The sequence below is a fragment of the Haematobia irritans genome, chromosome 3 (genome assembly GCF_050003625.1).
Source record: "Haematobia irritans isolate KBUSLIRL chromosome 3, ASM5000362v1, whole genome shotgun sequence".
NCBI classification, from domain to species: Eukaryota; Metazoa; Arthropoda; class Insecta; order Diptera; family Muscidae; genus Haematobia; species Haematobia irritans.
In genome coordinates, this window is record NC_134399.1 from 18,926,915 (window position 1) to 18,953,542 (window position 26,628).

General features: G+C 29.7%; 1 protein-coding gene across 5 annotated transcripts; it reads right to left on the reverse strand.

Annotated features, from left to right (window-relative positions):
• Positions 1-1,375: 1,375 nt before the first annotated feature.
• Klp10A (kinesin-like protein 10A) lies at positions 1,376-25,836 on the reverse strand. Of its 5 annotated transcripts, none has more exons than XM_075299818.1 (5): positions 25,700-25,836; positions 21,914-22,976; positions 9,031-9,277; positions 8,208-8,954; positions 1,376-2,856 (listed from the first exon to the last, which is right to left on the reverse strand). In XM_075299818.1, exons 2-5 carry the CDS (start codon positions 22,888-22,890, stop codon positions 2,539-2,541), a joined length of 2,289 nt encoding a protein of 762 aa, XP_075155933.1. In that variant the 5' UTR covers positions 22,891-22,976; positions 25,700-25,836; the 3' UTR covers positions 1,376-2,538. The 5 variants fall into 5 exon arrangements, with proteins under 5 accessions (XP_075155933.1, XP_075155931.1, XP_075155929.1 ...); XM_075299816.1 differs by lacking the exon at positions 25,700-25,836 and adding an exon at positions 23,738-23,888; XM_075299814.1 differs by lacking the exon at positions 25,700-25,836 and adding an exon at positions 23,520-23,731.
• Positions 25,837-26,628: the final 792 nt, after the last annotated feature.

Sequence of the window (26,628 nt, forward strand, 5' to 3'; positions counted from 1 at the left end):
TTATGGGGAAATTTTTTAGCCGGCTAAGTAGAAAATTCTTTTTTGGGCACTTTTTTTAATTAGTTTTATGTGAAAAAATTCTATGGATCTACATAGGCATAATTATGGGGACATTTTATTATTTTCTTTTTTGTAGAAAAACTATGGGGACATTTTTAAGTAGTTTGAGTAGAAAAAAATTATCTATGGTAGCATATTTTGGGGACATAGATCTAAACAAGTATAATTATGGGGACATTTTTAGTAGTCTGAGCAGAAATGTCACCAGCATTATTGAGGTGGGATAATCCACCGCTGAAAAACATTTTGGTGTTCGGTCGAAGCAGGAATCGGACCCACGACCATTGCACCACGGTAAAGATTTACGAGATATATATCTGCTTTGGAGATTAGCTATGGATAGATAACCAGGCCAAAATATTGTAAAATAGATAAAGGCTGAAATTAAGTATTATATAGCTTCCTAAAATAAAACTATGAATTCTTTTTAATTTGTTAATTCAAAAAAGTTCAATCGGTTTTTTATTTTTAATAATAGGTTGGTTTTTTATGTATAATTTAATAATTATTAGATACTAAATATGTATATTTTTGTTGTTGTTGTTGGTTGGGGTTTATTTTGAAGCACTTGTATAACAGAATTTTTTTGTATTTTATTTATATATATGGATGTTTATTCATAAAAAACGCGTTAAGCAATAGGGAAATACAATAGAAAAATAAACAAAAAAAAAAAACAACAAATTTCTTAAGATCAAATGGTACAAAAAGTTTACATAAGCATTTTGGGACAAAATAAAGAAGCGTTTTTTTTTTGTTTTGAGGGGCTATTAATGGTAGATAATCATAACGGAATTTACAAGCCTTGATTACATTAGGGAGGGGGAAAGTACTTAGAAGACGCAACTACAAGATATTGACTAAATGGCTTTTTGTTTTAGAAGGAAAAGGGCGCGATTTAATACTAATACGGACTATTTTTTCATATAGAGAAGGATGTATATAGAAAAAGGGCGGATAGTTTATTGGTGGTGTATATAAATTTTGTTTTTTTTTTTATCATTAATAGGTAAAGTGCAGTTTTTTTATTCAAATTGTTCTTTATCATAACCTTCATCTATCCTCAGATTTATTTATAAAATTAGTTTTTACATTAAGGCGAACTACTACTAACTGCACTTTAGAACAAATTGAGCTTATAGACATGAAATTTGTATAAAACAAAATAAACAAATTTTGATTTAGAAAACGAATTTAAAACATCTCAAAAAATTTCTAGCTGAGGCTTCAAACAAACAATTTTAAAACTATGCCATGGACAAGGGAATGGGAAAACATAACTAAAATATAAAAAAGACTTGAGTCAACGAAATCATTATATATAAACATTAATATATTTTAGGCATTGCGTTAATTAGAAATAAATTAAAGAATGCTTCTTCAGTTAAAACGAAAACAATTTTAATGATTTTTTTTTCTCTTTTCAGTTTTACAAAAAAATGTCTTTTTCTCATCATATCATATTTAGAAACTTCGAATTCACAAATAATTTTTGTTTGTTTTTTAGTTTTTTGGGAACATCCAGCTTCCAGCTACACACGACTTGTATGTGTCGGGCGGAAGAGTATGGTTCACAATAATACTTGATTTTTCTCCAAGGGAAATTTTCGTGGAAGTTTTTCTATGTTTATGATTTTTGTTTTTTTTTTTTTTGTTTGTGGTATAATAAAATATAAATGTAATAATAATAATAATATAATTTAAAATTAGAAGTAGTAATGAACAGTAGTAGTACAAGTTAAATAAAAAATAAATTAATGCGACACGACAATTAGGAAACAAAAAGTCCTGTTTTTGTTATTATTTTTCAAAAGGAAATATTTATAATAAATGATATGATTTGTATAAAAAAGGCGATAGAGGATGAGGATATTAAAATGTAATTTACAAAACAAAAAACAATCTCTAGCTCTGATAGTTTAAAACAATGGGTAATCTCACGTGTAAAATTTCGTTTTGAACTGAGACTTTGTGGGAAAAAACCAGAATGTCTTTTTTTTGGGGGGGAGGCTGTGGATATTTTCTGTTACTTGACATAGCATAAAGAAATAGGATTTGGCTAGATTAAGCTTTTGTTTACTGTTGTCGTCCTAAGGGTTTCTTGGGTATTTTTGTGTGTTTATCTCGCTGTGTCGAGTTTGTTTTTGTTTTTATTTTTTTTATTACTTAGTTGGTTTGTTTAAAACGTAAAGGTGTTAATTGATTTTTTAAGTGCATTTCCTAACGGCACTGTTAATTTTCATTTTGTTTTTTGTTTAATTTATATATGTATATGACATTTAAAGTTAATTATAACTACTACTAGAGGCTGTTGCTATCATATTCTCAGTTGTTTTTTCTTTTGCTTTTCTTTTGTTGTTTCCTTTTTAAAATTAGTTTTATAGAGAGTATTTGTTTTGTTTTTTTTTTCTTTCAGTTTTCTTTTGATACTTTTCTTTATCGTTCACATGTTTCAAAGCGAGACAACCCAAAACAATTTTAACGTTTGCCTGGTGGTTTGACAGTACACGAAAGCATCTCTTCCTTGGCTAATTTTGTGCGGAAGTCAGCCATTAGATCTCTACAACTTGTTGCCATTTCTGCCAATTGAGTGAAATAGGCTTCGCCCTCTTTACAGTATGAATCCTGATCATAATCTACGTAATTAGTTAGGTTATAGAGGCGCATAGATTCCGGTAAGAATTGCGATAGGAAATCATTAATAGCTCGATGTTGATCGACAACCATTTCTTCGGTTTGTTGTAAATCAGATATAGCTGCATGTTGGTCCAATAGTTCATCGGACATATCATGTTCCTGTAATTAGAAAAAAGGATAATGAAATTACATAAATTTTGAATAAAATTAATAATTAAGAAAATCAAGAAATTCATAACTTTGTATAAAATGTTCATTTGTATTATATATAAAAATAAAGCGATTGAAAATGTTGATAACAAGGTCATAATTATGAAAAGTTTGTGTGTGCAGTGTTGCTAGTATTTTTCTTGCTGTTTTTGTCGCCAAATTGGAGAGCTTTCATCCCCAAACATTCCCAACTTAAAACTAAAATTGCTGTGAAATACATTTGTGAAAATTTTTTTATAACAAAAAAAAAAAAACAAGTATATACGGCTGTAAGTTCGGCCAGGTCGAATGTTATGTACCCTCCACCATGGATTGCGTAGAAACTTCTACGAAAGACTTTCATCCACAATCGATTCACTTGGCTTGTGGTATCTTAAAACTTCTTAACATCGTTTTCTAAATTGTGAGTTAGTCCATACGTGGTACACAGAAAAAAATTTCACGAAAATTTTTCCAATTAAAATTTTAATTGAGTTTTAAAAAATATTCAAATAAAAATTTAATTGAATCAACAAATTTTTTAATTGAAACAAAAATCAATCACAAAAATTAATAGTATCAATTAATTTTTTAATTGGATCAATTAATTTTTTAATTGACCTTCAATTAATTTTTTAATTGATACTATCATTTCTGTGATTGAAGACATTTCAATTAAAAAATTAATTGGATCAATTAATTTCGTTATTGAATCAGAAAAATTTTTTTTTGTGTGTATATATTACACAAAAAAGTTATGTATAGGTAAGTCTACAAATAATCGATAAGGACTTTTTGCACGATACGTAGAAAGCCAGAATTGAAATATGGGGGTCGCTTATATGGGGGCCTATATACAATTATGAACTTGATATGGACCAATTTTTGTGTGAATGGGGATCGATTTATCTGAGGGCTATATATAACTATAGACCGATATGGACCTAGTTAGGCATGGTTGTTAACGGCCATATACTAGCACAATGTACCAAATTTCAACTGACTCGGATGAAATTTGCTCCTCCAAGAGGCTCGAAACCAAATCTCGGGATCGGTTTATATGGGGGCTATATATGATTATGGACTGATATGGACCACTTTTGGCATGGTTGTTAAATATCATATACTACCACCACGTACCAAATTTCAACCGAATCGGATGAGTGTGCTCTTCCAAGAGGCACCGGAGGTCACATCTGGGATCGGTTTATATGGGAGCTATATATAATTATGGACTGATATGAACCAATTCCTGCATGGTTGTTGGATATCATATACTAACATCACGTACCAAATTTCAACCGAATCGGTTGAGTGTGCTCTTCCAAGGGGCTCCGGAGGTCACATCTGGGGATCGGTTTATATGGGGCCTATATATAATTATGGACCGATTTCGACCAATTTTTTCATGGTTGTTTGAGGCCATATATTAACACCACGTACCAAATTTCAACTGAATCAGATGAATGTTGGTCTTCCAAGTGGCTCCGGAGGTCAAATCTGGTGATCGGTTTATATGGGGGCTATATATAATTATGGACCGATGTGGACCAATTTTTGCATGGTCATTAGAGACCATATACTAACACCATGTTCCAAATTTCAGCCGGATCGAATGAAACTTGCTTCTCTTAGAGGATCCGCATGTCAAATTTCCGTTTTTATGGGGGCTATACGTAAAAGTGGACCGATATGGCCCATTTGCAATACCATCCGACCTACATCAATAACAACTACTTGTGCCAAGTTTCAAGTCGATAGCTTGTTTCGTTCGGAAGTTAGCATGATTTCAACAGACGGAGGGACATGCTCAGATCGACTCAGAATTTCACCACGACCCAGAGTATATAAACTTTATGGGGTCTTAGAGCAATATTTCGATGTGTTACAAACGGAATGACAAAGTGAATATACCCCCATCCTATGGTGGAGGGTATAAAAAGGAAAGTCTAAAGTTGATACCATCTCAAATTCAATTCAATTCAAACATCCTTCAAATCCTTCAAGTTTGTTGGGTTCTATATATAAGGGTTTATATTCCCAATTTTTTTTTTCTACAAAATCTCTTGACTTAAAATTTAAATCAGCTAATGCCCTGCACAATGTTAGTAAACAATATGGAAATTTTTAAATATGCAGCCATTTTTATACAATTTCGCAAAAGTGCATTTATGATTTATCGGTCGATAGATATGTATTAGGAGAATTTGATTTCGATTCATTTTTATAATTTTTTGACATAGCAGTGGAGGTGGGTATTTTGGCGATATTAGCCCAATTCGGAAAAACATTAATATGGGAGCTATATCTAAATCTGAACCGATTTCAATCAAATTTAGCACACTTGACTATACTACTAATTGTACTCCTTGTGCAGAATTTCAAGCAAATCAAGGTAAATCTCTAGCTTCTGGAGCCATATAAGTCATTATCGGGCGAAAGATATATATGGGAGCTATATCTAAATCTGAACCTATTTCTTTGAAAATCAATAAGGTTATATTCGGATGTTCCAAACTTGTTTTTATTGTATTCGACCTGTATTTGATTTTTCCAATTAATGAATTAATTGTTAAGAACGAGCTCGAGGGCTGTGTCTGTTATTTATATTCTGACCCAAAACAGAAACTTGTACCAAATTTGAAGTCGATTGGACTAAAACTGCGACCTGCACTTTGATTACAAAAATGTCTTCACAGAGAGACGGACGAACATGGCTATATCGACTCAGGGACCGATCCTAAGCAATATTGCCAATGATACCATGTGTCTATCTCGTCTCCTTCTGGGTGTTGCAAGCATATGATACCCTTGTGGCGATACTCGATTTTAAATTTCATTTTTTTGAATCTAATTTGTTTTGTGTTTTTTTTTTGTCAAATTATTTATTCATTTCAGTTTTACTTTTTCAAATTATTTAAATCAATTTTTTTTAAATAAATGATTTTACATTTTGATAAATAGAGCGCTTTATTTGGACCACCTACATTGGTGACCCCGACATAAGAACACTATGACTGAAGAAAATACTGGAAGAGAAGGCTCAGACCTTCAAAACTCTTTAGCTTTTCAACAGGCACTGCCTCAAATTGCCTCCGAAAGCAGCGTAAAAATTCCACCACTTTGGAAGCGAAACCCTAAACTCTGGTTCATTCAAGTTGAAGCTGTATTCAAAGTCAATCGAATTACAAGAAGTTAAACTAAATACGACCATATAATTTGTAATTTAGACCCGGAAACACTAGAATTTGCGTCAGATATTATAATGGCTACAACATTCGAGGGATGTAAGTACGAGGCATTAAAAAAGAAGCTTATTTCCGCATTCACAGAAACCGACGAAAAGAAACTCAGGCGTTCATTGGGGATCAAAAACCCAGCCATTACTTACAAATAAAGCGCAATGCGTCAACTGGTCAGGTCAGTGAATCAGTTTTAAAAGCTTTATTCTATGAACAGATGCCAGAGAACGTTAAAATAATCCTCACTGGGAAAAAAGATAATTTTGAAGACATTGCAGAACAAGCAGACAAAATAATGGAACAACTAAATCCATTCATTCACCACCTACACCCTAATCCACAGTGGCGAAGGGTATAAAAAAATAAAACATTATTTAAATTTTGCCATTGAAATTCGTGGAGCAACCGAATATTTCGCTGCACTGTATACTGACTTCCCTGCACCAAATCTCATATACTCTCAACTCGAAAAATTCTTGATTATTTACAAATTGAACAAAAGGTATGAAATCTTCGTCATGCTAGTTTGAGAGTTTCAATATGATCAATATTTCACAACAGAAACTCAACGAGACCGGTGGTCAAAATCTGGTGGTCTGGGACCTACTTCAATCAAAAATATTTCAAAAAATCCACACAAAAATTCCGAAATTTATAGAAATTCGCCATCAAATCCCCAAGTCCCCAAACCAAAAAGTCTTCCTCGCAGATCCCCAATCCCCAACATTGGTTGAATGGAATTTTCTCTTTCAGCTGTGTAGCTGATAGGAAGAAGCAGTCCCTGTTTGCTGGAATAGCAAACATTGACCGCTATTTTTAAAACTATAACTTTTGACTGAAATAATCAAAGAAAGTAAACTATCACAGAAAAAATATGACCAAAATATTTCCAATTAAAAAGTTGATTGAAGTTGAACATTTTTTCAATGAATAAATTTATTGATACAATTAACTTTTTAATCAAGATAGAAACATTAAGTTAATTAAGTCAATGATTGAAAATTAAAAAAAAAATAATTTAAAAATGTATTGATACAATTAACTTTTTAATCGAACTCGGAAGACTAACCCCCATTTTCATAAAGCTCCGTTACTGTTCCGTTAACTAACCAACTTTGAACCGTATTATGGACGAAGCTGTCATCTTGCATATATATTCCATATGCCAGTTAGGAACTTAATTGACGAAAATTTTTCAGTTAAAGTTAACTGGAGAGAAGATATTTGCAATTTACTTTCTGTTAACTGGCAGTTAAAGCCTAACGGAGCTACATGAAATTGGCCGTAAGTCAGTTAAAACAGTGATGGATATTTCTTTAGTTAAAAATTTATTAAACAATCAAATTTTAATCAAACTAAAAACACTAAGCCAATTCAGAAAGTAATTGAAAATAGTTACCTATTTTAATTAAAAAATTAATTGAGCTTTGCAATCAACATTAATTAAATTTTTAATTGTATCAATTAAAAAAATCATTGAAATTTTCTAATGAAATCAATTAATTTTTTAATCAAGTATTATGCGGAATTAAAACTGTGATTGATACTATCATTTTCGTGATTGAAGAAATTTCAATTAAAAAATTAATTGGATCAATTAATACCGTTATTGAATCAGAAAAAAAATTTTGTGTAGTAGTAAAAAAATATATATAATTAAATTATAATTAATTAAAGCATAGCAGCTGGGAATTCCATGGGAGTTATATCAAATTCGAGTTTTCTCGAATGCGCAAGTCAACGAATGATTATGCTGATCGGACGGCAGATTTATTTGGGAATGATATCGACATTTTATTATTTTTCCAAATTCAATAGAGGGGTTTAATTTCTATCATTTTTTTTAATTCAATAGCGGGGTTCCTTACGCGATAAAATCTACGACTCTATACTGCAAACAATAAATAGATAGACAGTAGAAGGATTGGCCCAGGAGGGGATAGAGAGCAGAAAACGACAAACCCATGTTATTTCGTTAATTTGAATGCTAACAAATTCCCTCTCTTCATCACAAGCAATTTTATTTGTTTTAATTGTAAAATAAATAAAATCAAAATGAAATGGAATGAAAATACTTACGCTCAACGAACGCAACAATGCCAAATCATTTGCCGACATTTGTCCATTTTTGTTGTTATTATTATTATTGTGATTAGTGTGATTATTATGTCGTATGGGCTTTTGTTGGACATGCTGTATATTATTGGTTTCCTCATCCTCTTCGTACATCAATTGTTCGGCATCCTCTTCACGCAATACATCGGGTAATTCCTTTACAACCAATTCTTTAACACGATCCGCATAGCGCAACGTATTTAGAGTGTGCTCACATGAACTTAAGCCGGGTGAAATCATAGCAATCATGCAGGTCTTACTCTTTTCGCCAATAAATGAATCTCGCAGTACTTGTGTTAATTTCGAGACACGGAAGGGTAAATGAGCCGATTGTTTACCTAAAGCACGTATACATTCTTTGAGAGCCAATAGAGATTTATTAATCTCAGCACCTTCCATGCGTGTCTGACGATTGGCCGATGATGTATCAGCACCACGTTCATTACCAGCTAAATCTATAAATGAGAATTTGCCATGGATTTTTGTGGAACCGGGTGGACGTAAGACAATTTGGAATACTGCATGAGAACGCGATGAATTCGCATTGGCTGAGGTCTGACCGGAGGTGCGAGCATTGTTGCCGTGCTGTATAAGTTTAAGCACTTCTTCAACACTGTCGACTACCTTCTCAGTGAGACCGACAACTTGAACTTGCTGTTTACCATCCTCTAGTACACGAAGTTTTTGTTTATCCGAAAGTAAATCAAAAACCTGCAATAGCAAAGAAAATTATAGAATGAAAACAATTTATTAATATCACCAATTTATAATAGATTTTGAAACTTACTTTGCCACTATAAATCTCAAAGAAACTAGCAGACACAACCAAATTTAAATGGCGAAACCTTGGTCCATTCAAATAAGTAAATACATCCTTAGCTGCCATAGCATAAATACCATTTTTACAATCCTGTGTTTTGCCATTGAATTCTCCACCCATGGTGTGAGTTTTTCCCGAGCCGGTCTGACCATAAGCAAAGCAAGTGGCCATACCACCTTCGAATATGGTTTGCACCAGTGGTTTTGCAGTATACCTAAAACAAATGAAACGCCAAAATTAGTAATAATGAAACAATATAATAATATACATTTAAATAAACAATATTGTAAATATAGTTTATTATTGCCTATCAAATCAAAAAATCTAACGACGATAATTAGTAGAAAAAAAAACAATACACTCTAATTGTGTTACCGAGCTAATTGTTACAAAGATCTTTTATTTTAAGCAAATTGATTTATTTACATTTGTTATTTGCCGCCATAAAAGTAACACACCCTATCGATCACACTTGTTTGGAGTAAAAAATTTAAATTTGCGGCAATTTGTCATTAGAAAACAAGTTGCAAGTGCGAATACAAAAAGACGATTCATCAAATTATTGGGCAAGCCAAACCCATATTACGAAAATACTTTTCATTTGTTGCTAAAACCCCCCATTTCAATGTCAAAGGTTTGGTTGTATTTTGTGTTTTGGTTGAATGCAACGCTAGAAAAATAAACTAAATAATCAAAATTTCGGTGTCAAGGAGAAGAGAAAAGGCTTAACTGAAATGACCGATAAAAATAATTCCATGGCATTCTTGCCATGTGGAAATCAAATGCAAAGAAAAATAAGGTTTGTGCATGTAATAACATTGCCAAGTTTTATATAAACGAGTTGATGGTGGAGCAGGACTCAAGTCATTTAATAATAGAGAATGTATATGCAAGACTTCCGGGCTACATACAAATGTATATAGATTCTTTCAAACCCATCCAATTTTGTTGGAAGAAAATCCCAACAGAAAAGTGTAACAATTGATGAACAATTTTCAAGGCTACAGTATGATATATAAAAAAGTTTTTACTAGAAATATGTATATTAGAAAATTGTTTGCTATAGAATTACATTTAAATAACCCACCAAATTGGTTGTGGAAAAACAGAAGAATCAGTTTTATAGTTTTAAAAGTAAAAAAGACAAATAAATAACTTCTGTTGCAAAATAAGATTAAAATAAATAAAAAAATCAGCCTGCACTTTTCTAAAGGGACTAAGTTTTGACATTGAATAAAAATACTCAGCTCTGTCTTCCTTGTTATTAAAAGACAGCTGCAGACTTAGGAGTCGCCATAGTACAATTAATTTAGGAGGATACAAAATATAAAAACTAAAAGTATTCTTCAGTGAAAGCAACTAGAGCTAGACCGAAGAATATGCTTCGGCCAACAATCGATAATAGATCACGAATTGGTCTATAGAAATAAAAATTGGAAAAAATCTATAGATATAACATTTTATCAAAATTTTCTTTATACAAAAAAAAAATAGAGAAAATTTTCTATAGCAATTAAAACAAAAAAATCTATAGAAATAAAATTTTGACAAAATTTTCTATAGCAGTAAAATTTTGACAAAATTTTCTATAGCAGTAAAATTTTGACAAAACTTTCTATAGCAGTAAAATTTTGACAAAATTTTCTATAGCAGTAAAATTTCGACAAAATTTTCTATAGCAGTAAAATTTTGACAAAATTTTCTATAGAAATAAAATTTCGACAAAATTTTCTATAGAAATAAAATTTTGACAAAATTTTCTATAGAAATAAAATTTTGACAAAATTTTCTATAGAAATAAAATTTTGAAAAAATTTTCTATATCAGTAAAATTTTGACAAAACTTTCTATAGCAGTAAAATTTTGACAAAATTTTCTATAGCAGTAAAATTTCGACAAAATTTTCTATAGCAGTAAAATGTTGACAAAATTTTCTATAGAAATAAAATTTCGACAAAATTTTCTATAGCAGTAAAATTTCGACAAAATTTTCTATAGCAGTAAAATTTTGACAAAATTTTCTATAGAAATAAAATTTCGACAAAATTTTCTATAGAAATAAAATTTTGACAAAATTTTCTATAGAAATAAAATTTCGACATTTTCTATAGAAATAAAATTTTGACAAAATTTTCTATAGAAATCAAGTTTTCACAAAATTTTCTATAGAAATAAAATTTTGACAAAATTTTCTATAGAAATAAAATTTTGACAAAATTTTCTATAGAAATAAAATTTTCACAAAATTTCTATAGAAATAAATATTGACAAAAAAAATTTTGACAAAATTTTCTATAGAAACAAAATTTTGACAAAGTTTTCTATAGAAATAAAATTTTGACAAAATTTTCTATAGAAATAAAATTTTTACAAAATTTTCTATAGAAATAAAATTTTGACAAAATTCTCCATAGAAATAAAATTTTGACAAAATTTTCTATAGAAATAAAATGTTGACAAAATTTTTTATAGAAATAAAATTTTGACCAAATTTTCTATAGAAATAAAATTTTGACAAAATTTTCTATAGAAATAAAATTTTGACAACATTTTCTATAGGAATAAAATTTTGACAAAATTTTCTATAGAAATCAAGTTTTCACAAAATTTTCTATAGAAATAAAATTTTGACAAAATTTTCTATAGAAATAAAATTTTCACAAAATTTCTACAGAAATAAATATTGACAAAAAAATTTTTTGACAAAATTTTCTATAGAAACAAAATTTTTACAAAGTTTTCTATAGAAATAAAATTTTGACAAAATTTTCTATAGAAATAAAATTTTGACAAAATTTTCTATAGAAATAAAATTTTGACAAAATTTTCTATAGAAATAAAATTTTGACAAAATTTTCTATAGAAATAAAATTTTGACAAAACTTTCTATAGAAATAAAATTTTGACAAAATTTTCTATAAAAATAAAATTTTGACAAAATTTTCTATAGAAATAAAATTTTGAAAAAATTTTCTATATCAGTAAAATTTTGACAACATTTTCTATAGCAGTAAAATTTTGAAAAAAAAAAAAAAAGAAATAAAAATTTGGCAAAATTTTCTATAGAATTAAAATTTTGGCCAAAGTTTGCATCGTCGTACCTCTTTTTCTTATATGATTTATTGCCTATATATGATCGGAAATCTATATTTTTATGTGTTACCAACATATTCTATCCTATAACGATGGTATAAAATAATCAAACGTGAAAAAATCCATGTTTTCTATAGCCAACAACAACTTTTCCATTTTGTTTTTGCCAAGAGTTTAGTTAAAATTTTCCTACTCAATGTCAGATTCCTTTACATTTTTGACATATGCCTACTTTAAACTTTCTTACAAATCCGGTCTGTAAAACAATTCCAATATTGTTTTGGCATTTGCATAGCTTTGTTTCTAAAAGCTCTTGGCTTAAAGTTTAAGGTATATCCTTAACATTCTAGTTCTATGGATATGTAGAGAAAAATTTCGATACATGGATATATGTTACAATAAAACGAAGGGGGGTATCAACTAGTAAGAACATGTTCAAAATAGGAAGCGTTTCTTTTGATAATATTCATGACAGATGCTCCTACAGTTTTGCCTTTCTTAAGCGCTTTTCAATGGATTTTCATTGATCACAACAAAAAAACACAAAGACTGCAGTCGGGACCATATGTCCAATTGTCAAGTCAACGCGCTAAAACAATGGAGTGGAGAATTACAGCACACGCAAGGTCGACTCATTGTGGGGATTGCTATCAGCTACCATATCACTCGACAACTTGAAATAAATCAAAACTAGAGCCCAGCGGTGTGCATTCAACGCTAATCATGAATGAATAAATGACGCATTGTATGGTGTAAGGGGAAAAGTCGATTAGATATTGTTTAAACATAAGCTAGCTCCCCCACTCTATATAAAAAAAAAAAAACAAAACAGAAAACCAAGCATTGTTTAATTACGTCGGCATGGGACAATTTCCCCCATTTCTTTCCATATTGTGATGAATATGTCTACGTTAGTTTTGGGAGGTATGTTTTAGTTTTGGTGGGGGACAAAAACTAAGACACAGTGAAAGCTACAATCTAACACCGCCTATTAGTTACATCAAACAAAAATGCGCTTTGCAACGATGATAAACATTAGATGGAAATTGACTACACTTTGTGCCCATCAAAAAATGTTGTCCATAGTTTTGAGACTGCGATCCAGAATTATAAACTATTTGCTTATTTTATCACCTTAAGTCGCGTTTGGCCACAAAAAACTCCACAAATAATTATTGAAAAATTTTCTATAGAAATAAAATTTTGACAAAATTTTGTATTGAATTACAATTTTGACCAAATTTTCTATAGAAATAAAATATTGACAAAATTTTCTATAGAAATAAAATGTTGACAAAATTTTCTGTAGAAATAAAATTTTGACAATAAATAAAAAAAAAAAATAAAAATTTGGCAAAATTTTCTATGGAAATAAAATTTTGACAAAATTTTCTATGGAAATAAAATTTTGACAAAATTTTCTATAGAAATAAAATTTTGACAAAATTTTCTATAGAAATAACATTTTGACACAATTTTCTATAGAAATAAAAATTTGATAAAATTTTCTAAGAAATAAAATTTTCTATAGAAATAAAATTTTGACAAAATTTTCTATAGAAGTAAAATTTTGAAAAAAATTTCTATAAAATAAAATTTTGTTCACAATTTTCTATAGAAATACAATTTTGTTCAAAATTTTCTATAGAAATAAAATTTTGTTCAAAATTTTCTGTGGAAATAAAATTTTGGCACAATTTTCTATAGAAATAAAATTTTGACAAAAATTTCTTAGAAATAATATTTTGACAAAATTTTCTATAGAAATAAAATTTTGACAAAATTTTCTACAAAAATTTCTTGGAAATAAAATTTTGACAAAATTTTCTATAGAAATAAAATTTTGACAAAATTTTTGTATAGAAATAAATTTTGACAAAATTTTTGTATAGAAATAAAATTTTGACAAAAATTTCTATAGAAATAAAATTTTGACAAAAATTTCTATAGAAATAAAATTTTGACAAAAATTTCTATAGAAATAAAATTTTGACAAAATTTTCTTTAGAAATAAAATTTTGAAAAATTTTCTATAGAAATAAAATTTTGAAAAATTTTCTATAGAAATAAAATTTTGACAAAATTTTCTATAGAAATAAAATTTTGACAAAAATTTCTATAGAAATAAAATTTTGACAAAATTTTCTTTAGAAATAAAATTTTCTATAGGAATAAAATTTTGACAAAATTTTTTATAGAAATAAAATTTTGACAAAAAATTTCTATAGAAATAAAATTTTGACAAAATTTTCTATAGAAATAAAATTTTGACAAAATTTTCTATAGAAATAAAATTTGGCAAAAATTCTATAGAAATAAAATTTTCACAAAATGTTCCATAGAAATAATATTTTGACAAAATTTTCTATAGAAATAAAATTTTCACAAAATTTTCTATAAAAATAAAATTTTTAAAATATTTCTATAGGAATAAAATTTTGACAAAATTTTCTATAGAAATAAAATTTTGACAAAATTTTCTATAGAAATAAAATTTTGACAAAAAATTTCTATAGAAATAAAATTTTTAAAAAATTTCTTATAAAAATAAAATTTTGGTAGATTTCACCAAAGATTTGTATGCTTGTAAAAAAACATAATTTTATAAGTTATCTTATTTTTTAGTGTAATATTTCCAATTTCCTTGTGTATAGTAATAAGATTAATTTATTACATCTAAAAAGGGCAGAAGAATTGCTCTGTTTAAAATAAATTGAGACTTTTATGGTATTACAAACGGGCAGTGATCTCAGTTTAATTTATAATTTCGAAAAAAAGAAAGACATTTACCAAACCCAGAAACACTTTTGAGGTTAATGAAATTTCCATAAGGAAATCAATTCTCAAGCCACAAAACGAAAAGCTGCAAAAATTTAAACAAACACAAACGCACACACACTAACACAGAAAGCATAATCGATTAAATAAACAACTTTTGGAAATAAGCAAAAGAAATTAATCAATACAAAATGCTATCGTTTCGCATCTATTTTAATGAAAAAAAGATGACCAATGTGGCAGAGAAACAGAAAAACAAACAAAGACATTCATCAAACGCATCTTCAAAGGCTTTAAAGTAGAAACGCGAGCAATCGCATATATCTCTATTGAGCATCTGATATTTTTATATATTACACAATACCATAAGGCGATATGCATTCAAAGCTTAGAAATAAAATGTTGACATTTTCTATAAAAATAAAATGTTATATAAAAATAAAATATTGACAAAATTTTCTATGGAAATAAAATTTTGACAAAATTTTCTATAGAAATAAAATTTTGACAAAATTTTCTATAGAAATAAAATGTTGACAAAATTTTCTATAGAAATAAAATGTTGACAAAATTTTCTATAGAAATAAAATTTTGACAAAGTTTTCTATAGAAATAAAATTGACAAAATTTTCTATAGAAATAAAATTTGGACAAAATTTTCTATAGAAATGAAATTTTGACAAAATTTTATATAGAAATACAATTTTGACAAATTTTCCGATATAAATAAAATTTGGCCAAAATTTTCTATAAAAATAAATTTTTTACAAAATTTTCTATAGAAATAAAATTTTGACAGAATTTTCTATAGAAATAAATTTTTGACAAAATTTTCTATAGAAATAAAATTTGGACAAATTTTTCTATAGAAAAAAAATTTGGACAAAATTTTCTATAGAAATAAAATTTTGACAAAATTTTCTACAGAAGTAAAAATTTCTATAGAAATAAAATTTGGACAAAATTTTCTATAGAAATAAAATTTTGACAAATTTTTCAATATAAATAAAATTTGGTCAAAATTTTCTGTAGAAAAAAAAAATTGGACAAAATTTTCTATAGAAATAAAATTTTGACAAAATTTTCTATTGAAATAAAATTTTATTGATCATTTGCTCTACGCACGCAATACCATAAGACGGTATGCAAACAAAGCTTAGAAACCCTAAAGATAATTTCTCAGAACAGTCCTTTTAAACTTGGAGGATTTTTTATAGTTATTCAGTCCTAAGGGGAAAATATTGCCCTTAAATTTTCTAAAAGTTATATATAATATATAAAATAAAGTTCGATTTTTATCATGCCATAGAATATGTACTTTCTCAAAACTATGTATTTGTTAATGCAATAAGTTTTTAGGTTTTCGGTTACCTCTGCATTGCTTAGCTACTTTCGTATGAGACAAAATAAAATAAAAGTACCAACAATAAATTCATCTTAAGCTCCACAAAATTTAAACAAATTTGTGCAAGATGAAAAGAAAACGAAAAAAAACACACACACAAAAGCCTGAAATGCCAAGATCTGTCTACTTCTGCCACCATTGTGGTCGTGTGAATATCTAAACACGACTGTCTATGTGTGGGGGACAAAGAGCAACAGCCCAAAACCATCACTTGAAGAAGAAGTATGTGGAGAGAATGTGTGGAGTACTAAGAAATAAGGCAGTTGATTGGATGACTAATCTTCCAAGTGACGAAGACAATGGCAACAACGACAACAAAACCCAATATCGTCCATATACAATCATCATTAACAGCGCCAGCTAACGTTGTCTTGTTAAACGTTATGAGTGGCATTGCAAAAAAAAAATGTAGGAAACAAAATGTGTAGCTGGAAATGGCACTATATGGAAGGTGTAATATAAATATTTGAATTTTTAACGTTCGAAAAACACGATCAGCTGTGTTCTCTGCTTTTGTATACGGCATTGACTAGAAATTATTATTCTAAAATTATGGCATATGTTATTTTGGAGTTGGGTAATATTGTATTACCGGCTTTTCTTAACAAATAATTTTCATTAAAATGTGGTGGAAATGGTTTGTCTTTTTTTACTGAATTCCTGCGACAAAAATAACTAAATAAACTAACCAAGCATTTGAAAAACTCACAAAGCAAATCTAGTAATTCTTGGTGTTTCGAAATTTATGTAAAACTAAAAATGTGGGAAATCATACATTTTAATTAAAAACTCTCTGCCTAATTGAGATGGATAGATAAAATATAGATTTTTGTAGCAAAAACATTTGGATTGGTGACGAGATTTCAGACACTGCCCGCCCCATACAGAAAAAATATCACCAAAATTTATCCAATTAAAATAATAATTGAATTGTATAAAATTTAAAAAGTTTGAATCAAAATGTTCTCCTTCTTTGCTTTTCATTGTTGTATGGGTGCAAAATTTGACAGAAACTGGGTTATCCATAGGATCTGGGTCGCAACAAAAATATATGAAACTTTCTTATAAAAAAAAACTCAAATTGAAATATTCTCCTCCAAAATATCAGTCCAACGCACCAATAAAAAAAGTCTTCTTCAAGATATGATTCATTTTTGGAGCTATCTTTAATATGTTTTAATTTATACAGTATACGTATTAAATAATTGCGTATTTTCTTTACTGGGTGACTCATATCAATTAGGTAAAAATATTTGTTTATATACCGAATCGGAATACCTAATCTTTGAAGAGGTTATTGTGCTACTTCCGCTTTTTAGTATTACATGCATGAGAATAATTATATCATTTTTTTATAGGGATTAAAAATATTCCGAAATAAGGCGTGCAAATATTTTTTATAAGGGGTAAAACATATTCAGCCATAATTCCAAAAGATAGATAGCTATGAGAATTCGATTAGGTCAGGCTATAGAGGGTGACGCCAATCCGTAGAAAGAAATTGATTTTTACTTAGACCATATTGGTTCATTGCGATCCCTCTTGTTATTCTCTATTTTTCATTTTCAAAATAATTTTCTTTTTCTTTTGTCGTTCACACAGAGGCTTTGGTGAATGTAAGTATATTCTTCAGACTACAGTCTCGTTCATCAATAATATCCTATATAGTTTCTTCTAAACGAAAATGCCGGAGACTAGCACACACACACACAAAATATTTTTTGTCTTCAATCACGAAATTAATTGATCCAATTAATTTTTTATTGAAATGTCTTCAATCACAGAAATGGTAGTATCAACTAAAAAATTAATTGAAAGTCAATTAAAAATTAATTGATCCAATTAAAAAAATTAATTGATACTATTAATTTTTGTTTCAATTCAAAACTTTGTTGAATCAAATTTTTATTTGAATATTTTTTAAAACTAAATTAAAACTTTTATTGGAAAAAAAATTTTTCTGTGCAGAAAATGGTAGGAGTCTTCTGTAGCCTCTGGTTACAGATACCATCTATAAATACCATTATTCATTAAACCAATTTTTACCATGTGTTTTCCCAAGTGTCTTATGCTTTGTTATGATCCCTCAAATCCTCGCTGTGCGTTTTCTTTAATAAAACAGAGTTCTTAGATATATACATATTATTAGAGTTGGATAGGTGATGCGATTTATTTTTCATATCTGATTTGAAGGAAAACTTCGAAATCAATATTAAATGTTTCAATAGTGCCAAAAAGCTCCAATGCGGAAAAGCTTTATTCACTCGAGGAAAGAATTTTACAATTTTTCCCAATTAAAATTTTTTTCCAAATCACAATTTTTTTTTAATTAAAAATATAATGGAATGAAAAAAAAAATATTTAATTAAATATTTGATTGATTCAACAAATATTTAAAATAAACCAAATATCAATGACAATGAATGATGCGATATATTTTTCATATCTGATTTGTAGGAAATCTTCGAAATCAATATTAAATGTTTCAATAGTGCAAAAAAGCTCCAATGCGGAAAAGCTCTATTCACTCGAGGAAAGAATTTTACATAAAAAAATTCATATCTAATATCCAATTTTTTTCCAATTAATTTTTTTTTTTCTTTTTTTCCAAATCACAATTTTTTCCAATTAGAAATTTAATGGAATTTAAAAAAATATCTAATTAAATATTTGATTGATTCAACAAATATTTAAATCAAACCAAATATGAATGACAATGATGCGAAATATTTTTCATATCTGATTTGAAGGAAAACTTCGAAATCAATATTAAATGTTTCAATAGTGCCAAAAAGCTCCAATGCGGAAAAGCTCTATTCACTCGAGGAAAGCATTTTTCATAAAAAATCCTTATATTATATCTGAACTTGAGTTTGCAATTTTTTTTTTCAATTAAAATTTTTTTCCAAATCACAATTTTTCCAATTAAAAATTTAATGGAATTAAAAAAATATATATTTAATAAAATATTTGATTGATTCAACAAATATTTAAATTAAACCAAGTATCAATCACAAGGAATAACGGTATCAATTAATTTTTTAATTGACATTGGCTGATGCTATCATTTCTGTGATTCAAAAAATTTCAATCAAAAATTAAATGGAGTTATTATTAATTTCATGATTGAAGACAAAAAAAAATTTTCTGTGCTGAAAAAACAAATAATTGAAGATTGGGGTGAATAAGTTTAGGAATGAGCACCGATTGCGTGGAACACAGTGGACTCCCAAAACAAGTTGTTGCTGAAAAAATAACAAATTTACAAATATCCCGCAATTTAAAGATATCGACTAAATGTGCAAGCACCTAACTACACACAAAATTTTTTTTCTGATTCATTCACGAAATTAATTGATCCAATTAATTTTTTAATTGAAATGTCTTCAATCTCAGAAATGTTAGTATCAATTAAAAAATTAACTGAAAGTCAATTAAATAATTAATTGATCCAATTAAAAAAATTAATTGATACTATTAATTTTTGTGATTAATTTTTATTTCAATTAAAAAAATTTTTGAATCAATTAAATTTTTAATGGAATAGTTTTTAAAATTCAATTAAAATTTTAATTGGAAAAATTTTCGTGAAATTTTTTTCTGTGTACTAAGGGTAAAAATTTTAATGAATAAGAGATTGACAATTTGTTGGCTACTTATAAAGGATTTTTCTAAAAAAAACTACCCCGTTCTCTACAAAACGAACATAATCCTGTTCCCATAAATAAAGCCGATATTTTATTGGAATTATATTCCCCCATATTCCGATATTCGGAATCGCAAATAGCAAAATTTTAGTTTGGCGATATTTTTTTAACACAAAAAAAGGGTAAACCTAGAATTTGACAATATGGTTCACATTAATGAGAAGTTCAGAATGAAATTGGATTGAAGTCGGAAAGTATGACCATTTTTATAACAAAAAATTAAATCTCTTACGGTCATTTTCATGTAGCTCCATTAGGCTTTAACTGCTAGTTAACAGAAAGAAAAATGGAAAAATCTTTTCTCCGGTTAACTTTAACTGACAAATTTTGAGCAGTTAAGTTTCTAACTGGCATATGGAATATATACGCAAGATGACAGATATGTACATAACACGGTTTAAAAGTTCGTTAGTTAACATAGCACTAACGGAGTTTCATGAAAATAGGGGTTAGTAGTACAGATTATAGGATATTTTCAAGGCATTTTAATTTAATTAAGAAAGATTTTGAAAAAAAAACTCAAAAAAAAGGGACACAAAAATCGAACATCTAATTTTTCAATAAAAAAAAATTGAAGTCCACTTTTTGACTCTTAAAAAACGGTGATATTTTTAAAAATCGTCTAATTGACTTATGATATTGAGTAAAATCGACTTTTGCACAAAATCATCTAATTGACTTCTGATAGTGACCAAAATCAACTTTTAACCACAAAATCGACTTTGAGTTATAAGGGAATGTTTGCGGATTAAAGTTTTTTAACCACTTTACATTTACTGGCTTTAGACCTATTTTATATTCAATCCCAGAAATTTGCTGCAGCATTCAAAAATATCCATACGCTGATAAAGTTCCCCAATTATTTTACGCATTTTCATACAAAGAATGAAATCGTTTTGTATAAAAGTTGTTTACCGTTTTTGAGCGAGATCCCGGAATCATAATAAATTTGAAAATTATTCCCATTTCCGGTGAAAAGTTTGGAAAAATGTATAAACGTTCACAAGACACTAGCAACACACAGTGATAAATTTCCGATTTCCGGTTATTGAAATAGTTAAAAAAAATCAAGCCTCTACTTATTAAGAAATGGGACAGGCACAAAAGAGATAAGCAACACGCATTTGAAAAACAAACAGAAGACAATACTCATCCCTCAAGTACGTCTCCTCTATACTTCCTCCTCCAGACAATTAGGTTAGGTATAGTTGCAGTCCAATATTTCGGGCTTACTTAAACTATTGTGATATCCCAGTGGTGAACTTCTCTGAGAGCTACCCGAATCTATGTTTACCCCAATGTCAAGGGACCCCCTTTTTATAGGCGAGGCCGGACGGCATTCCACATTGCCGTGAAACACGGTGGCTGGCTCCCTTCCAGACCATCAAATTAGCACTAAGGGATCTACATCAATGGGTCGCCGATATGTGGATGTTGCATTAGAAAATAGAGAAATGAAAAATAGTAGCTCCTGTAAACTGATGATTATTGGAATGAACCCATTCCAAAAACGCATAAAATTCCAAGTTCTAATATTAAATCAAAACACTTTTGTATACAAATAGAATCTCTAAACTAACTGAAACATAAATAAAGCCCAAATTTCTACTTATATTATTAAAAAAAAAAAAAAAAAAAAAAAAACATTGCTTATGTTGACGATAATGCAGTGACACCAAAATGCTAAACGCATTCCATGACATCACTCGAATATACTTGGATATTATTGTTTTCTGGTTATATTCGTATTTCTTTCCTCAAAACAAAATACGATATGCATTCAATAGAAAACAAAAACCTACTATTCTACCCTTTCTTGTTGGCAACTTTTTGTTTGTACATATTATCATTGAATATTTATACTCACTTGTAAACCATGGCATTGTCACAACGATCATCGAAGGCATAATCAAAACGGAATTTATGATTTTCCAAAAATTTTGTTAGATCCACTTTGTTACGGGGCTCATGTACAATTAAGGTATCCTTTCGCGGCACTGAGATGACATCAATCTCTTTGCGATTGATTTCTTTGCGCGACAATGGCCTCTTTCGTACACACACTGTTATCTGGTGATCTTCGACAGCTTGACCATCGATCAATGGATTAAATTCTAATGTGGACTGATATTCACGTATCATTTGTGCTGTTTCCCAATTTGGGTTTCCAGGATCTTGGTTCATTAGGGCATTCTTTTCTTCTTTGATTTCTGCCTGTCGGGCTCGCCGTTTTTCACGATTCTCCTTTAGACGTTCCACCTCTTTGACTACATAGGAACGACGTGCATTGCCAGCTGCAGCAACTGAATTGGAGCCAGCTCCTCCATATGAAGAGGTATTACCAATGCTGGAGGTGTTGGTCATACCGCCACCACCACCACCACCACTTCCAGTGGCCGAGGCTAGACGTGAAGCATTATTTGTAGTCCGTGAGCGTACAATGCCGGTAGTAGGCGGTTGTATTTGTTGTTGTGGCGGTATATTCTCGACATGCTCGGCCACCGAGGCCGATGAGAGAATATTGGACGCATTAATTGTGGCCCGGCTGGTGCGATGACCTATGGCACCTTGTGTGGCATTGCGGGACAAATTTATTGGTGCTGTAGCTATTTTCTTGGGCTCAGGGGCCGCATGTACCACCTCCTGTTCGGCTTGTTCCAGTACTTCAGGATTCAATGCCAATATGGCATCCAATTCTACTTCCTTGCCTTTAGTCTCGCCGCGTTCATACCATTCCACTGTTATGGATTTGCCCGATTCATTGATTTTAGACACAACCGCTGCATGAACACGGCCATCAGTTCGTTTGATATTGACACTCTGGCCAATTGTGATGAATTCCATAGTGGGAGTTGGTTGATGTTAGCTGCTTCTAGCTGGTTATTTCGTTTATATTTTTGGCGTAGGTTCACAACTATTGCTGCCGTTGACTATGGAGACAAACAAGCAAGCACACACAGGGACCGACCGAAAAAGAAGAAAAACAGCAATATTTTAGTTGATGCAGTACAAAATTGACGTCGTCGTTTATTCGACTCGCCGTTTGTCGTCGTCGCCGTTAAAATAACGTCGTCAACAACGTTTGTATGACTTCAATTCAAAAATACAAGCAAGCACACACACTCTCATATACGATAGTGGAATCAAAAGACCAGAAGAAAAAAAAACGAAAAAGTGAGGTTTGGTTGGTGTCACTCAGCAGTAGAAGGGGGAAAAACTCACCGCTTCTTGTTCTTGTTGTTGTTGTGTTCAACCCAAAAAAATCACAGAAGTCTTTTGGGTAAAATTTAATTGGAGTTTCGTGTTTTTCCAACTATTTTCGTTTGAGTTCTCAATTTCTGACACATTAGAATGAGAGCAATTGTATTTCCTTTCCGTTTAGTTCTTTCTTTAATTAAAATTGTTCGAGGTTTGCTAAACTAAAAATTAACTTCAATTTTCTTCACACTTTACAAAAACACACACTCACATACTTCCTTATTTTCGCGAAATTTTTCTATTTCTGCTATTCTGTCGCCGCTGCTCCTATTCACTTTTGTAAATTTTATGTGTGGGCTTGAAATATTTGTAGTTTTCTTTTTTCCATTGAAACAGATATTGCGTTTATTTTGTGACCATAGCAGTCTATTGTTTTCAACAAATTTTATAATTATTTTATATATTTTTTCCGTTGATTATATTACTCACAAACCTTCGATTAAGAAATAGAAAAAACAAAACAGCTGCAGAGCGCTGCGCGGATCTGCGATTACAAAGTGAAGTCAAACAATAATTTTATTGGCGTAGTGTGTGTGCTGAATTCGCTTACAATTCGAATACAACTGACAACCAAACTTAAAAGGCGGCGAATTTTGTTTATATCCTCTCTCTTCCTCTTTACTGATAGCTATAAGAAGAGTTGTATTTTTGTTGGGTTGCAATTTGTAGTACTATATTGTACCGAGTGAATTAAATATTCTCATTTTCTTTGTCGAAGCGTGAATATTCGACAAATGATTGGTCTTTTCGCAAGCGAGATTTTCTTTATTACAATTTTGTATATTGATAAGACGTCCTCCCACAAATACAATTGACAAAACAGCCTTATTGGTATGAAACCATTTGCACTGAAAATCTGTGATTAAAGAAAACGCGTTTGCAAGGTCGTTTACGATTTTTATATATATTTTTGACAATTTTCTAATTCTTTCTTATATTATCTACACTTTATTCATCTTTTGAAGATTTTATCAATGTGAAAGGACATCGACTCTGTTTCACCGTATGGGCTGGAAAAATGCGGGCAACTTCGAAATCTACAACAAATAAGAGTGTTAGATTTGCCTCAATGAGCACAAAGAAACATATGTCCCCACAGAATATGTACGGACTGCTTGATTCATTAAATTCTTGATAATTATCACCTATTTTTACAGCAAGTCGTTCGTTTAATCAAAAAAACCTTAAAAAGGTGAGCAATAGAGATCTCATTTGACACTTGAGAAGCAGATAAGTTGTAAGTTGTTGCTGAAGATTTTTTCCCAGTAAATACTTGCAAGAGTTAGCACATATTTACCAGCCGGGTTTTAGTCATAAACAAATGGTACATGTAATATATTTTACAGTGCCAAGTAGAAGTGAATATGATTGTTGTTTTAACAGGTTTAAATGCTGTAAATTGGTTTATGGTAATTTGTTACTGGAATACTTTCGCGTACATTTCTGCTATATTTAGCAAAGAGATTAAAATCCATTTTTACTCTTGCAAGTTTTTACTGGAAAAGTACGCAAGCAGACATATTTTCTTACATTTTTTGGCGTAATAGCACAGCACACTGTCATCAGCTGTTACTTGTGCATTACCTGTTTGTTTAGTATGTTGGTGTAATTTAATCAACTATGGGAACGAATGTCAATTCGCCGCAGTCTCAATTTGACAATCAGACATTTTGAGAGGCGTTTTTACTCTCACTTTTATCTCTGCAAAATTAAACTATGAATAAAGTCACTTAACCGCGACTAATTAACACGGCGACATGAGCTTAATTAAAAATGTGTAATCCATTCATAATCCATTGGTAGCCACATTGATTTTTATAGAACTCAATTAGGAAAGACAGAGACACTTAACAACCAATTCAAATGATATGAAGTTAAAAATCAAAATCTAAACTCCATGGCAGCAATATATAGTAACAACAAAAACACATTCAAAAGAAAACTTATGCAAGGTACTGTTTGAGTAGCATGTAGTGAAATTTAATTCCTTGGAAGTACAATACCAATCTCAATTGTTCACACTTTTGCATTTTACACTCTTACTTTTTAATTCATAGGTTTTGTTTTGTATTTTCTCACTTTTGTTTTTCTCCACCATCGGTGAATTTGCTAACATTTCACTTTTCATATAAACGTTTCCTAAAATGGTAATACTATAACGTAGGTGCTATCGGCTTTAAATCAATGAATGTTTAAAGCATTGTCACACTACGATTCTGTTTCACTTGGCTGGAAAAATTATTTGTTTCATTTTGTTACTAGAGAGTGAGTGCAGAGTGCAACTCAGCGGCTAACCAAATGTTCTTTGTCGTACCCATTTTCACTTTGTTTTTAGTGTTTTTCGTTAGGTTGGTATCTGTGTAGTGTTCTTAATTATTTTCTGTATTATCATCACCTTAATAACAGTTTCCTCGACAACGGTTTGGTTTGGGCAAGGTAAATAAACCTAGATATCGAAAATGAACGATGAAGGCGGGGTATGGTAGTTTTTTTTTCTTTCATCAAACTTTCGAAAAATCATTGATTATCTGAGGATTTTTTCAAGAATTGTTGCTTGACTAGACATGTAATGTTCTCTTGCCAATATCCTAGCGGCTTTCAGTTTTCATATTAACTCGAACAGCTGATAGACTCTTACCGTTAAATGATTGAACAGAAATGTAAATATGGGCCGTATAAAAATTTGAAGAAATATTTTTAAGGGTCATATGTTGGTGACAAAAAAAAAACATATTAGACCTGTTCGCGTATGTGTGACGACGATTATATTTTATCACAACTTGGATACACTAATTGCATACAATTTCATTAAATGATTCAGAAAAATTAACCTTGTGAAAAATGTTATTCTGTCTCTGCCATGGTTTCAATAGCATATGAGTGTTTTTACATATATGAAAACAATTTGACTTTAAGGTGAGTATTAAGTTCGAGTTTAGCCGCTAAAATCGCTAAAGTGAAAACTAAATCAGTAAGAAAAATGCATGAAATTATACGTATTTGTTGCAAATTTTATTATAACTTGATGGGGAAAATCCCAAAGCAAAGTTTGTATTCCTTAAAATGGATTATTAAAGAAAAGTAATCGTGAAAAATGACGTTTCTAGCGGCTAAACTCGAACTTAATAACCACCTTTATTTAATATTATTATTTATTTTCCCACAAACTCAAGTGATTTCTCAATGGAGTTTATAAGGATACTTGGCGGAGTTTCTTGCTAATAAATTATTGTATTTCTAGATTTTACTATAGTTTTTGTTATTACTTATCTGGTTGGTTCAACAAAAGTAAATAATAGAGAAGGTTCAGTGGTTAAAATTAGA